The 13,409-nt window shown below is 43.6% G+C and overlaps 1 protein-coding gene across 3 annotated transcripts; it reads left to right on the plus strand.

The window, feature by feature from the left end:
- Positions 1 to 2,665: 2,665 nt before the first annotated feature.
- On the plus strand, positions 2,666 to 12,453 carry MFSD9 (major facilitator superfamily domain containing 9). 3 transcript variants are annotated; one of them, XM_081907405.1, is made up of 6 exons: positions 2,666 to 3,092; positions 4,381 to 4,464; positions 7,692 to 7,735; positions 8,948 to 9,077; positions 10,248 to 10,457; positions 11,089 to 12,453. In XM_081907405.1, exons 1-6 carry the CDS (start codon positions 2,681 to 2,683, stop codon positions 11,877 to 11,879), a joined length of 1,671 nt encoding a protein of 556 aa, XP_081763531.1. In that variant the 5' UTR covers positions 2,666 to 2,680; the 3' UTR covers positions 11,880 to 12,453. The 3 variants fall into 3 exon arrangements, with proteins under 3 accessions (XP_081763531.1, XP_081763532.1, XP_081763533.1); XM_081907407.1 differs by having other exon boundaries at positions 2,797 to 3,092; positions 4,381 to 4,468; XM_081907406.1 differs by lacking the exon at positions 4,381 to 4,464.
- Positions 12,454 to 13,409: the final 956 nt, after the last annotated feature.

Below are 13,409 nucleotides of genomic sequence, written 5' to 3' on the forward strand. Positions count from 1 at the left end.
AGGCCAAATTTCAGAAGGGAAACAGTAGAGAGGCGGTACCCTGTAGGTGCTACTGAAGACCTTTGTGATGCAAAGGTTTCTGAGCACCATGATAGTTGACCCCTGATATAAAGGACAAAGACGTACAGCTTTTTAGCCACATTTCAAACTCCTTTTTCTATTTTACGTCAAAACTATGCCTCAGATTTAAACCTCTCTAAGGTCCACATGTGTTAACTGCTTTGTTACAAATAAATATATATATTGAACATCTAAATAAGAGAATTTCAGGCATATTCAGTATCCCTGAATCAGTGGAAGTGATGGCAATGTTCTTATCTCCTTTGTGAAAGTTTAGACCTTTTAGGAAACGGAGCGTACAGTTGCAATAAACTTTGGGTGGGGTGGGACCAAAACAACTTGCTATGACTCCTAAAATGTCCACCACAGTTACTCTCTACCTAGCGCCCACATCCGGCCATTTTGTAAAACTTTTAGAATTCCATTCTTCAGAAGCTGTGCAATTCACTTTCAGAGGTCGCTGTTTCATACGTTTTGCTTATGAAACTAGCAAAATAAACACTGCCCACCTCATGAATCTTTGTGGGAAATCTTGCAGTGGCATCTCTTACACTAAAATTAAGCCCTGATGTTTCGTTGTAAGAAATAAATTCTAGCCTTTACAGCCATGGCCTCCAGCCTTATGGAAACAATTATTCACTCCCCTGATAAAGATAAAATCTTTTAAGATTCAGATTTTTTTTTTCTTAATGGAGAAGTTACTGGGCCAAATATATGTTTGGTTAACCATACACACACTTTGCGTTTCCTGGGGTTCGATCTGGCATATTGTGCCTATCTTTCCGTTGCAATCCTATATGCAGGCTTATGTTGAAGAAAGCTCAACTGAACATCATAAATTGGATCCAGACTGAGGATATGTTCACAATACTGCTTTGTTCGGCATCCAGTCAGGACCAGATTTAGGATTGATGAGGACCTAAGCTACTGAAGGTAATGGGGCCCTTTATATGTCCAGCTGTCGTTTGTCAACAACAAATTGTCGCTGTTTTTTGTGTTGAATATATGCTATATGTTAATTTATGGACCTAATAGGTATCTAAAGCCATTTGCACATAACAAATAGGAGCCTACACAACACAAAACACTGTTGCATATGTAGGTTTTATTTTATTTGTTTTTTAATCTAATATTTTGGAAATATGCATCCAGGGGTTTTTTTTCTTTAATTTTTTTGGGGGGCCCCAAGAGAGTGGGGCCCTGAGCTATAGCTTGTTTAGCTTATACAGTGGTACCTCGGGTTAAGTACTTAATTCGTTCCGGAGGTCCGTTCTTAACCTGAAACTGTTCGTAACCTGAAGCACCACTTTAGCTAATGGGGCCTCCTGCAGCTGCGCCGCTGGAGCCCGATTTCTGTTCTCATCCTGAAGCAAAGTTCTTAACCTGAAGCACTATTTCTGGGTTAGCGGAGTATGTAACCTGAAGCGTATGTAACCTGAAGCTTATGTAACCTGAGGTACCAATGTACATAAAACCAGCACTGGCCCAGATTGATCCTTAGATTGCAATTGTCCAGGCTGCCTAAACGCCATGCATTTAAAACCAGTCCACACACCCCCCCCAAAGAATCCTGGGAACTGGGATTTGTTAAGGGCGCTGAGAACTGTAGCTCTGTGCAGGGTAAACAACAATTGATAGGGTTATTTGCTGGGGGGCACTTTAAATGTGCTTTCCAAAAAAATGTATACAGTGAGCTTGTGGCAGAGTCAAGCTTCAGAAAAGGAACCAGTAATGTCAAGAGGTCATACCTAGGAAGAGAACTATGACTGTGTGTTGCTGTTCAGCAAAGATAGGGCAATATAAGAATGATAAGTCAAACAAGCTTCAATCCGACTAGAAAACTTAAGCCACATTTGCTTTGTCCTGAAGACTGGTGCACACCTATGCACACCAACCACATTTCTTAACACATTTCTATTACCATCCAGAATAACAAGGGGTTCTTCTTTGATCACAGTTTGAATCAGAATCATAAGAATCTTTATTTGCATAAGCAATAAAATAAACTGAAGAGAGGTAAAAACTTAACTACAGAAAATAATTTTGGGGTTTTACATCCATAATCAAATAATAGATCTTATTCTAATTGCCCCCACTAAAAATCTTGCAGTTTGATATATAATCCCTGAGGATAAATACGCCCTTTTTCTTTAATCAAAAATCAGGATAATGGATTTGAGAAAACACTCCAAAGCCAACTTTATTAGGTCATCCAGCCGAAATGTCACAAAGCTGTGAGAGAGGTTTTTATATTTTTATTTTACAAAAGGGGGAAGGGGGAAGTATTTCTGTCACAGAAGTTTAGCGCTGGAAAGGACGACGAGGGTCACCGCGTGCAACCTCTTGCTGAAATGAAGCTTATTTAGCCCAGTGTGGGGTTTTCCAGAGACTACAACTCCCATCATCCCTAGCGACCAGGTCAGGGACGATGGGAGTTGTAGCCCAACGGTGGCGGAAGCTCCAAGTTTGAGGCAACACCGGACTACAACTCCCATCGTCCCTTTAGCTAGCAGGACCTGTAGTCGGGGATGATGGGAGGTTATGCGACCCAAGTTCGGCAAAAAGCCCTGTCGAGGCTGTATGCCCCGCCCAACCTCTCCTTCCCTCTCCTCACAAGCGAATGACGATTCCCCTCAGAACCCCGAGCGGGCGCTGCGCAGGCGCGGAACTTCTCTTAGGCCCCGCCTTCCGGGGGCGGGGCGGAGCGGCTGCCGCTCCCCGGCGGAGCCTCCCCGCTGTTCTCCCGGCCGCTGCGCCGGTTGTGTTTCCCCGTTTCCTGGTCGCCGCGGCTCCTCCGCCCTCGCATGGCGAATGGGAGGCGCGGCAGGGACCGGGTGCCGCCGGCGCCGCTGGGCGGCCCCTTCGGCGCGCGGGGGGCCGAGACGGAGGCGGAGTCGGCCGAAGAGGAGGTGGTAGTGGCGGCGACGCCGCTGCGGATGCCCTCGGTGCCGTCGACGTCGTCCTTGCGCGGCGGCGGAGGGGTCGCCTGGCCCAGCCGCTTCGTCCTCTGCCTCTACGCCGTGGGCTTCCTGGTGAGCTGGGCCTCGGCGGGCAAGGAGGCCGGGGGAGACCCCGGGGCCGGCAGGCGAAGCCCCCTGAGGGGGTCGGGGAGAGAGAGGACAGACCTCTCTCAGAAAAAAACACACACACCCCCTTGAACTCGTGCCTACCGAGGAGAATGCACTCTGCACATGTTCAGAGGCGCGCGCGCGCACTGCACCGCTGGCTCCTCGCCAGCTATAAAGCCTGCCACTAAAAAAACCAGTCTTTTCTTCCCCCAAACTTGGGCCTCCCACCTGCTTTTGGACTACAGTTTCCCCTCATCGTCCCTGACCACTGGCCCTGCTGGCTAGGGATGGCAATGTTTTAGGAACAAAATAAAAAATAAAATTCCTTCCACCTTAGAGACCAACTAAGTTTATTGGTATGAGCTTTCGTGTGCATGCGCACATGCCATAAGCATAGCTGTCAACCGTCAGATTTGAAACTAAGGGATCAGCAGCCTCACCTTTCCCGGGGACAGACTACGGGATATCTAACAATCCGGGATAGCAGCGGGGAAAGGTGCTGGAATAAGGGAATTTCCCGCAAAAAAGGGGGAAGGTTGACAGCTATGACCATGAGCCCCAAATGTACACGGCCGTTTGGAACACAGAAATCAAGAAAAGTCATCAAACCATCAAATCTGGCATGCAGGGTAGGGGGGGCACCTCAGTTATGTAATTCGGCATTTGAATGATTGGTATTAGTAATTGTATTATAATTTGGTGTTATAATAAGGCTATTATTGGATTGTAACTGAAAATTAATCAAATGGTACAGTGGTACCACCAGGGATGATTTGGGGGAGTACATGTCCAGGACCATGCCACTGCAGAATGAGCACAGCCCCCTGCTCTCAGATGCCATAGGGCTAGTTTATCACATCTGTAAGTGAAATGATGCACAATGCTGTCTTGAAGAGTTCCTTCAGGCCTAAAATCCTAATGGCGTACACCATTAGGTGTACACACTACATTCAGCAACCATGCCACATAATTCGCACACCCTCCCCACCCCCATAGTCCAGAGGTGTTCCTTAAATGGGAGTTTTATATCCAAGTGTAGTCATATTTGTTTTATATTACCGGGACAGGTCTTTTCCTTGGGATGCAACAACGTGAAGCAAAAGCAAGTGATTACACAACGTAATAGGTTTCTGTGTTGTGCAAAAGTTGCTGTGAAATTACAGTGTCAGTACATAACTGTACATCACAGTGCATAACTGGCCTGGGTATATATATGCTTAAGTCGCTGAAAATCTGTGTTGTCTGTTTCCAGGATTTCTTTGGTGTCAGCATGATTGTCCCCTTATTAAGCCTTCACATCAAGTCTATAGGAGCAAGCCCAACAGTTGCAGGAGTGGTAGGTGAGCACGTCATCTAACCTTGTAAGCAATTGGAGGAAGTGTGCCTTCCTTTTCAGCGAAAGGCTGTGGAAACCAGCCAGTCCGAAGCAGCAGGGTCTCACTCAGAAGCCTCCGGTATAAAAATGTGCAAGTTGTCATTTAAGTTAGCAACAGTTGTTAATGGACCTAGGGATAGAAAATGAAAGACTTCTCTATACCCTGCTAAGCAGCCAGCAGTGATGGCCTTTTCTTGAAAGTCTGTCTGACATCACAAGGCTGGCTCTTGAACAACTGACTTACTTGAAAGCCTTTAGCACAGAGCGCCTTTCAGGTTGGTGTGTCCAGCTGAGACTTCTGGATGGAGATAGTCTGGCCATAGTTACCCATACGCTTGTTACATCCCCCCTGAAGTATTGCAAAGCATTATACAGTGTGGGAGCCAGTGTGGTGGAGTGGTTAAGAGCGGTGGACTCGTAATCTGGGGAACTGGGTTCGCATCTCCGCTCCTCCACGTGCAGCTGCTGGGTGACCTTGGGCCAGTCACACTTCTTTGAAGCCCCACTCACCTCACAGGGCCAGTCACACTTCTTTGAGCCCCACTCACCTCACAGAGTGTTAGTTGTGGGGGAGGAAGGGAAAGGAGAATGTTAGCCGCTTTGAGACTCCTTAAAGGGAGTGAAAGGCAGGATATCAAATCCAAACTCTTCTTCTTTTTCTTCTTCTTATACACTGTGTTCTCTATGAAAATGGTTCTGAAACTTCAGTTAGTGCAGGTTGTGCTGACCAGAGTTTTGATTATTTACTTGCATCATTTCTTGCCAACCGTAGAACCTCTCTGGCTGCCTATTGACTTCTGGGCCCAGTTTAAAGTGTTGGTGCTTCTTTTTAAAGCCCTAAATAGGTTGGGACCTAAGTATTTGAAGGAATACCTTCCCTCCCATATCAGCTGCCCACACACTAAAGTCACGTGGGCAAGTCCCTTTATTTCAGTGGGTCTTCTCTGAGCATTACATAGTTGGATATCACCCTTTGTAATTATCATAAAAGAAACAGAAAGTCTAATGACTAAACCAGTTGTCATTTACATTTTGCACTACGTTACTAGTAAGGTGGGAAGAAGCTGGGCTTAATTATACCATAGGGGGGAAATCCACTACAACTGCTGTTTAGATATTAAATCTGTAAGGAAGAATCCTACCAAGAACATGCCGGGAGTCATATAATATCTCAGAACTCCATCTCTAACTTCAGAGCCAATGTTGGATCCTCCCTTTTGTAGAAACATCTAACTACCACCAGAGCTCTGGCATTGGTAGAGCCAAAGGCAGGTGGGGGGGGGGGTGTTGGAAACAGTTTGGGGGCATGTTGGGCAAGACCAAGAATTGGCCTGGATCCAAACCATATTAGCAACACAGGATGTTCCCAAACTGGGAAGATATTTAGAAAACTTTGTGAATTTCCTACAGTTTCCAGTGGGGAGGAAATGGTTGGTTGGTTGGTTGGTTGGTTTAAAAAATCAACAACCAGAAAAAGGGCAGAAAAATGCAAAAGTGCTCCTCTGCATAACTACTTTATGCATGTCAGCATCAGGAGACCCCAAAATCAAACCCTGAGTTTATAACTAAGGACTCAACACATTACAATCACTTAATTGCGCAGTAAGAATGTCAGTGGTTTGCCTTTATTGTGTTCAAATACATGCGAATGAGTTTTTACTTTACTGTAAAACCTCCAACCGTTCCATTGCATTGCCACCAAAGAGAACTCTGATCCGAATTAAACTTGTCTCATAAATAGACCTACAAAAGTTACCAGCCCGCAGCAGCCTGCTGATTTGTATGCTGCATACAGAGAAGGGGGACTTCCTTTTTCTTGTGATTGCTTCGCTTGGTGCTATGTTTGCTCCATCCCTCCTCCACCAATTTGCTCTCACATTTGTGGAATTCCATGCGCTTGCCTTCATGCAGTTCCTTGTTGCTAGTAGACAGGTGATACGCTTCAATGGCCTTTTTCCAAATTCAAACAAAAATGATATATCTGGAAGCATTTCTTTTAGTAAAATTTAGAAACATGCTATTTCTCAAAGTTCTGAAGTTTTGCTGTGCACAATTCTGGCCTTTAGTATATGTAACTATGCACTGTACTTGCCCAGTACAAACTGCATCCTGTCGTGGCCTCTTAAGATCAGCTGCCATCTGCCACCCATGTCTGAATCAAGGACAGATAAGTCGTGGCCCTCCAGGTGTTGTTGAACTGCAACTCCCACCAACCCTGGCCCTTGACCATGTTAGACGGGGTTAATGGGACTTGCTGTCTCTAAATCTGATGGGCACCATGTTGGGAAAGGTGTGTTAAAGTGGCATTGGTTCATAGACTGTTCCTGATTGGTTCAATGTTCCACGGCTGCAGAGTTCCATTGGGCTCAAGCAGTGGATTCAAGCTTCCCAGACGAATTTGTGGGAAGGCAACCCCACACAGATTTGTCTGGCATCATATCCCGAGTATTGCAGAAAATATAAGGCATACCTTGGCTTCTTTCAGTGAGTTATTCATACCTCTTCTTTCATCTGTCTTTGACACAGACTCACTCAATGGTGGGATTTTTCCTATTTTTTTATTTTTAAAAAATTACCTAGCCGGAAGAGTCAGTGAACCAAAGTTTGCAGCGGGAACAAGTCAGGATATATTTTCCCCCTTCATTGAAAATCTGCAAAAGGCACTCGGTATCTTTTTGTACGCAACCGCGCCAGCTGAAATAGTACCGTATATGCAAACAAATGGGGAGCAGGGGAAGAGATACCCGCAAAAGAAATTTGGCAGAACAAATTGATAGAATACATAGAACTAGTAACCATGACCAGGAAACTAAGGAATAAGGATGAGTTAAAGAGAAGAGTGGAGGTGTTTTGGAGATTATTTTAGAGGGTACAATATGCAATTTAACCTACAAGTAGGAGTTAACATATGAGCAGCAGATAACATCAAAAAAGGAAGACTTGAGATGATAATGGGTGAAATATCAGGATATGCCTCAGATCCAGATTTCCCTAGAATGTCACAGAGAGATGGACTGGGAAGTCTTAGGAAAAGAGCTAAGTGGTGGATAACATAAGATGTGTGTATAAAAGCTGGTAAATTGTGTAAATAAAAGTTAGAATTGCATACATAAAGGTTTTTTTAAAAAAGAAAGTCTATGAAGTTATAATTCTACTCTGATTTTTAAAAATGCTTCCTTCACTTTTAGGATCTTTATATGGCGTTCTGCAGCTCATTTCCAGTACCTTAGTGGTAAGTTTGGTCACCATTTTTAATGTCAGGAATAGTGTGATGCAGTAGATAGAATATTGTATTTAAATACAGGCATTCCAGCTTCAATTTCTTGTTGAACTCTTTAGCTTATTGGGTCGCTGTGAGTAAGTCAGTATCTCTCAGCTGAGCCTGTCCCATAAGGTTAGTGCGACAGTACATACATATGCTGTGGAAGTGATGTGATAAAAACTGATCAAATTAAAAGTGTATTTTTTGAGTGAGAGCTGGCATCTAAGAGCTCCATGGGTAGGCAAACTAAGGCCTGGGGGCCGGATCCACTTGAATCGCCTTCTAAATCTGGCCCGTGGACGGTCCGGGAATCAGCGTGTTTTTGCATGAGTAGAATGTGTCCTTTTATTCTAAATGCATCTCTGGGTTATTTGTGGGACATAGGAATTTGTTTATATTCTTTTTCCAAAATATATTCCGGACCCTGACAAGGTCTGAGGGACAGTGGACCCCTGTCTGCTAAACAAACATAGGGGAGCTTCCATTGTTGTTCAACAAATGACCACCATATGGCAAACTGTATTTGAAACTCCTCAATTTCAAAAGCAATTTGTTGTGCATTATAGGTAGCCTCTTGGGCTGCCTTTATTTTTGGAGACAACAGAGTAATTAAACCATTACTTCAGATTAATTTTGAAATTTCCGCATGTACTTCAAAATAAGAAGCTGCCCTTTCTGTAGCTGGACTTTACTTATTTATTGTTGTTACTGCAGTTCTAGAAAATTATCTAATACATCGGGGAAATGCCATGCGGTTCTTTAGCTTTTACAGGATGGGGTCCCTAAATGGTGGCATTTAGGTTCTTCCTCCTCCCCCCCTTAATCCCAGCCTATAACCAAATGTTTATGTCTCCCCCTCCTTTTCTATAGCTCCAACACCAACACCAACCCAAGCAAAAATTGCTTGTTCAAACCAGATATCACAAAACACATTTTTACGTTTGTAATCATACCCGTGTTCAGTACCAGTCAGTGCCACTATCTATCTAAAATATCAACTTCTTTATTTAGCTTAACTGTTATTGTCACACTATGTTAAGAGAGTGAAATTATTATCAGAACGCATTAATGAAAAGGGTTGAGCAACAACCCCACCCCTTCAATTAATGTTATTTATAATTCCATGGAAATAGGAAGTAGGCAGCTGTGTTGATTTGAACAGGCTCCTTCTGTATTATCCAGGGATCCTGGAGTGATGTGGTGGGAAGACCTTATTGCCTACTTGTCTGCATTATCTTCAGCGCATTGGGTTATTTTATGCTTAGTGTCTCCAGCAATGTGGTTTTATTTGCTGTTGCCCGGATTTTTGTGGGTAAGTAGCTGCTTGGCTATTCATACCCGAGCTCAGTTCATCTTTCAATCAGTAGTGGATAATCATAGCATAGTTCATTCCTCTTACTTCTGAGAAGCACAAATTCTGAAGAGTTAAATGCATTATATGTAATAGAGCCAGTTAAGCACTTTTAATACCATTTTTCCCCAGTGGGAAAGCTATATTTCTCCCATTTTAATTAAGGGGACAAGATTTGAAACGAGGGCCATGGTATGCCCATTCTTGCTATGAGTGATAGAATTATTCAGTGTAGGGCTGTTCTTACTTTGAGGATAGCTTTATCCTTCAAAAAAAAAACCTTCCTAGGGTAGCTTACATTTGTTTTTGTTGTTGTTGTTGTTGCCACAGTCAAAAGTTCCCAAAATGCAACCTTTTAATTTCATTATGGCGTCATTGGTTAGCAAAGTGGGAGCATCTTGTCCTCCAGCCTTGTAGTAAAGCTAGCAACATTGCAAAGTATCTCCCGCCAGCTGTTTGCTAAAGGTATAGGAAATCTCTAAACAAGAACAGAAACAGCAATCAGTTGCAAAAAGTACATCCTAGTGGGTAAAGGGCACCAGGGAGATCCGGATTCAAATCTTCACTCAGTCAGGAGGCTGGTTAGTTACTTTTGGACCTGTCGCACACAAGCTCAGCTGAACCTTGCTCACAGGGCCTTTGTGAGGATTTGAGGGAAAGGTAGAATAAAAATGTGATAGAAACCATGAATTGCAATATTTTAAAGGCTGATATTATAGTTTCACAATAAAAGCTATTTAATTTAATTTTGTCTTAAAAATAATCTTAAGTATCAGTGATTTTCTTCTCATAACACTAATGCCCAACTTTAAAATGATCACACAATTAGTCACTTCTGGGGAGGAAGAAGAAGAGTTTGGATTTGATATTCCACTTTATCACTACCCGAAGGAGTCTCAAAGCGGCTAACAATCTCCTTTTCCCTTCCTCCCCGACAGCAAACACTCTGTGAGGTGAGTGAGGCTGAGAGACTTCAGAGAAGTGTGACTATCCCAAGCTAGAAATTGAAAAGGAAATTTTTTTGCATTTTCAACTTTTCTTTGCTGCCTTTATGACATGGGTTTGACAGTTTGGGATCTGCACTTCTCTAAGTAAATTTCTTCTCTAAACACATTTCTTGTTCGTTTCTAGGTATTTTCAAACACACACACTCAGTTTCCAAAGTTCTCATCTCTGACTTGGTTTCTGAGAAGGACCGCCTCCGAGTAATAGGACATTTCAACGCCGCTGCCAGTATTGGTTTCATTCTGGGGCCTGTTGTTGGAGGCTACCTTACGGAGCTCGAGGGGGGCTTTTATGTCACAGCTTTCATCTGTGCTTCCATTTTCATCTTGAATGCTGGTATGTTGCTTGATATTTTTTCTCTTGTTGCCCCTCCTTTTACAACATAAATGTTGTTATTATTATCAGTCTTTTGTATATTTATTGACCAACTGCAATAGTTGCATCAATTACGGATGGGGAACCTACAGCTCACAGACCCTCTCCATTTGTGCCCTGGGCCATTTTGGCCAGATGATATCCATTTGCCCTACAAGTAATTGTCAGATCTCCATAGGCAGCATTCTGTTGTAGCCAATATAATAGATTCAGGTAGGTAGCCGTGTTGGTCTGACACAGTTGAAAGAAATTAAAAAATTGTCCAGTAGCACCTTAGAGACCAACTAAGTTTGTTCTGGGTAAAAATCTGAAGAAGTGTGCATGCACACAAAAGCTTATACCCAGAACAAACTTAGTTGGTCTCTAAGGTGCTACTGGACAATTTTTATATTTATTTCCAACATAATAGGTAGCAGTGTGCGCTTGGTTGTGGCATGCATATGTTGCCCACAACAGTTTCTCTGCTTTGCCCCCAAAGTTTGGCTCCATCTTACGTCGGGCCTGTGTAATACATTTCGATGGGCTCTAGGTTATTTCTAGGAAACCGGCAGCACAGCCTCGATTTGTAAAGGTGTCTCAATTTCCTTTGCAGGTCTTTTCTGGATTCTGCTATGGCTTGAAAAGAAAAAGCATGGTAATGACTGGAGCATTATTAACCCAGCAAAAGTCAGTCCCTTACCAGTGGCAAAGCTCAGCTTGCAGAAGGACCCTCTATCTCGCGAAGCCACAAGGAACAGTGCACACCCCCAGACCTCTTGGGCTCAGATTGTCTCTGTGTTGAAGAGGATTCGCAGCATTACCCGTTCCGATCTGCGGGACGTCTTCCTGGTACGGCTACTGATGTCGATTGCAGTCATGCTTTACCATAGCAATTTTGTCTTGGCACTTGAAGAGAGGTTTGGGATCAAACCTAAACTCACCGGTTACCTCATAAGCTACAGCAGCGCGCTTGGAGTGGCTGCCGGCTTTCTGCTCGGACCAATTACAAGACTATATAAGCACAACACCTACGCCATCTTACTGCGGTCCACCATCTTCACCTGCGTGCTCACGATGATATATTCTCTCTCGAAGAATGTATGGGCGGTGGTCCTGTCCTCCACCTTTTTAGCATTTTCGACCACCATCGGGCGTACTTGCATTACTGACCTCGAGCTGACTTTGGGAGGGGACCACGCCAGTGGTATGCTCATAGGTGTCGGTCAGTCGGTCTCGGCCATCGGCCGCATACTTTCCCCTCTTCTGTCAGGAATCGCCCAGGAGTTCAGCCCTTGTGGGCCCCCCATTCTCGGGGGCCTGTTGGGATTTATAGCTGTTCTCATCATGGTCCTCAACAAATCACGATACACGGTCATCAGGGGCGCCAGAGTTAAAATGAGATAAGCTGTTAGTGCTGCTACTTAAAAAAGCAACACAACTGAGAGAAATGAAAATGTTAAGGGTTCAGGAGGACTGTTGTTGGGACGCTTTATAACGAAACACTATAGTGTCAAGGAAAGAACAGTTCCCTTATCTTTCATCCTGACCAGTAAACTTAACAGGTAAATTTGAGGCTGGTGAAGGGGCGTTAATTCACACAGCTAATAAGAAATCTTGCTGGTTGTAGTGCAAAGGGAAAGCTGCTGAACATTACATCTATTCAAATAATTTTAAATTGTGATTCAAATCCTGGTGTGTGTTTTTTTTAAAACAAGCATGACAATAGGATTAGAACCTGACTCCAGGTATCTGGTGTCATTCCAAAAGAAAAAAGGAGAATGGAAGAGATGTTATCCGTTTCTGCTGTGATCCACTTAGATCTCAAAATGTGGGGCAGACTTCCTTCAAGCCTCACACATTGTTGCCAGAAGATGCAGGGCAAGGTTTGGACTTTCTGCAGGGCTGTGGTCCTTGTATATGCTTGCAGAGGGAATGAATTTGTAGTTAACATGCTATTTATTAAAGGTGGTGTTCTACTGCTTGTGCCATCTTGGTTTGGAACAATTCTAACACTGAACACTTACTGGGGAAGGGGACCTTAATGACGAATGTGCTTTCGACTTGGGAAGAATACTACCACTCAGGGTCATCAGCTGTGGGGTTTACAAAGCCGCAGCAAAGACTCAAAAGCAGGAAGAGTCCATATTGGGGGTTTTCAAGGAGTTTCCTGCCTCCTCCTTTGCTACAGGACATCCTAAGCAAGTCGTTTCCTCTTTATTATGGTTTACTGAAGTGTTGTGTTTCAAGGAATCCATGTTTCCTTTATACTTGAAATAGTACAGGTATGGGTAAAGGCTGCTCTCTGCAGCAGACATCCTTAAAGGAGGCTTGTGACGGCGGCCACATATTTAAAAGAGAGTTTTAACTTGCTTGGCGGCAATTTTGTTGTTGAGTTTGGGGGCTTGGAGGAATTACCTGGTCAGGTTTGTCAGGAGCATTGGTTTCGTACCAAGTGTAATAATGTGATGTAACATGAGAGCATTGAAGCTGGAATCTGTATTACATGTGACTATGGCATTGAAGCTGGAATCTGTATTACATGTGACTCAAGAGCCACAAACCTTAAACTAACTGTATGCCTTTTTGAAAACAAGTAGATGGAGCTTGCTTCAAAAATATATAGATAGGGATGTCCCTGTTTTGTATTCATCCGTCTTTGATCAGCTGCTTGAAATAGAAACAATTGTCCAATCAACTCCAGCTGAAATATAATGAAATATGGCCTGCTTTTTAGTTAAAATGGCACTGGCACAGGCTTGGACAACTTGGTCCCACTAAGATTAATGCATATTGTAGACTGCAATCTGAGGGAGGCAGCAAAAACAAGAACGCTTGGTAGGCTGCACCCATTTAATAAAACAGATAAGAAAAAAATGTGATGCATTTACAAAACAGGCTTTTACTCTCCACACCCTCCAAATGAAAGTCCACTTG

The sequence above is a fragment of the Podarcis melisellensis genome (genome assembly GCF_964234715.1).
Source record: "Podarcis melisellensis genome assembly, chromosome: 4".
NCBI lineage: Eukaryota > Metazoa > Chordata > Lepidosauria > Squamata > Lacertidae > Podarcis > Podarcis melisellensis.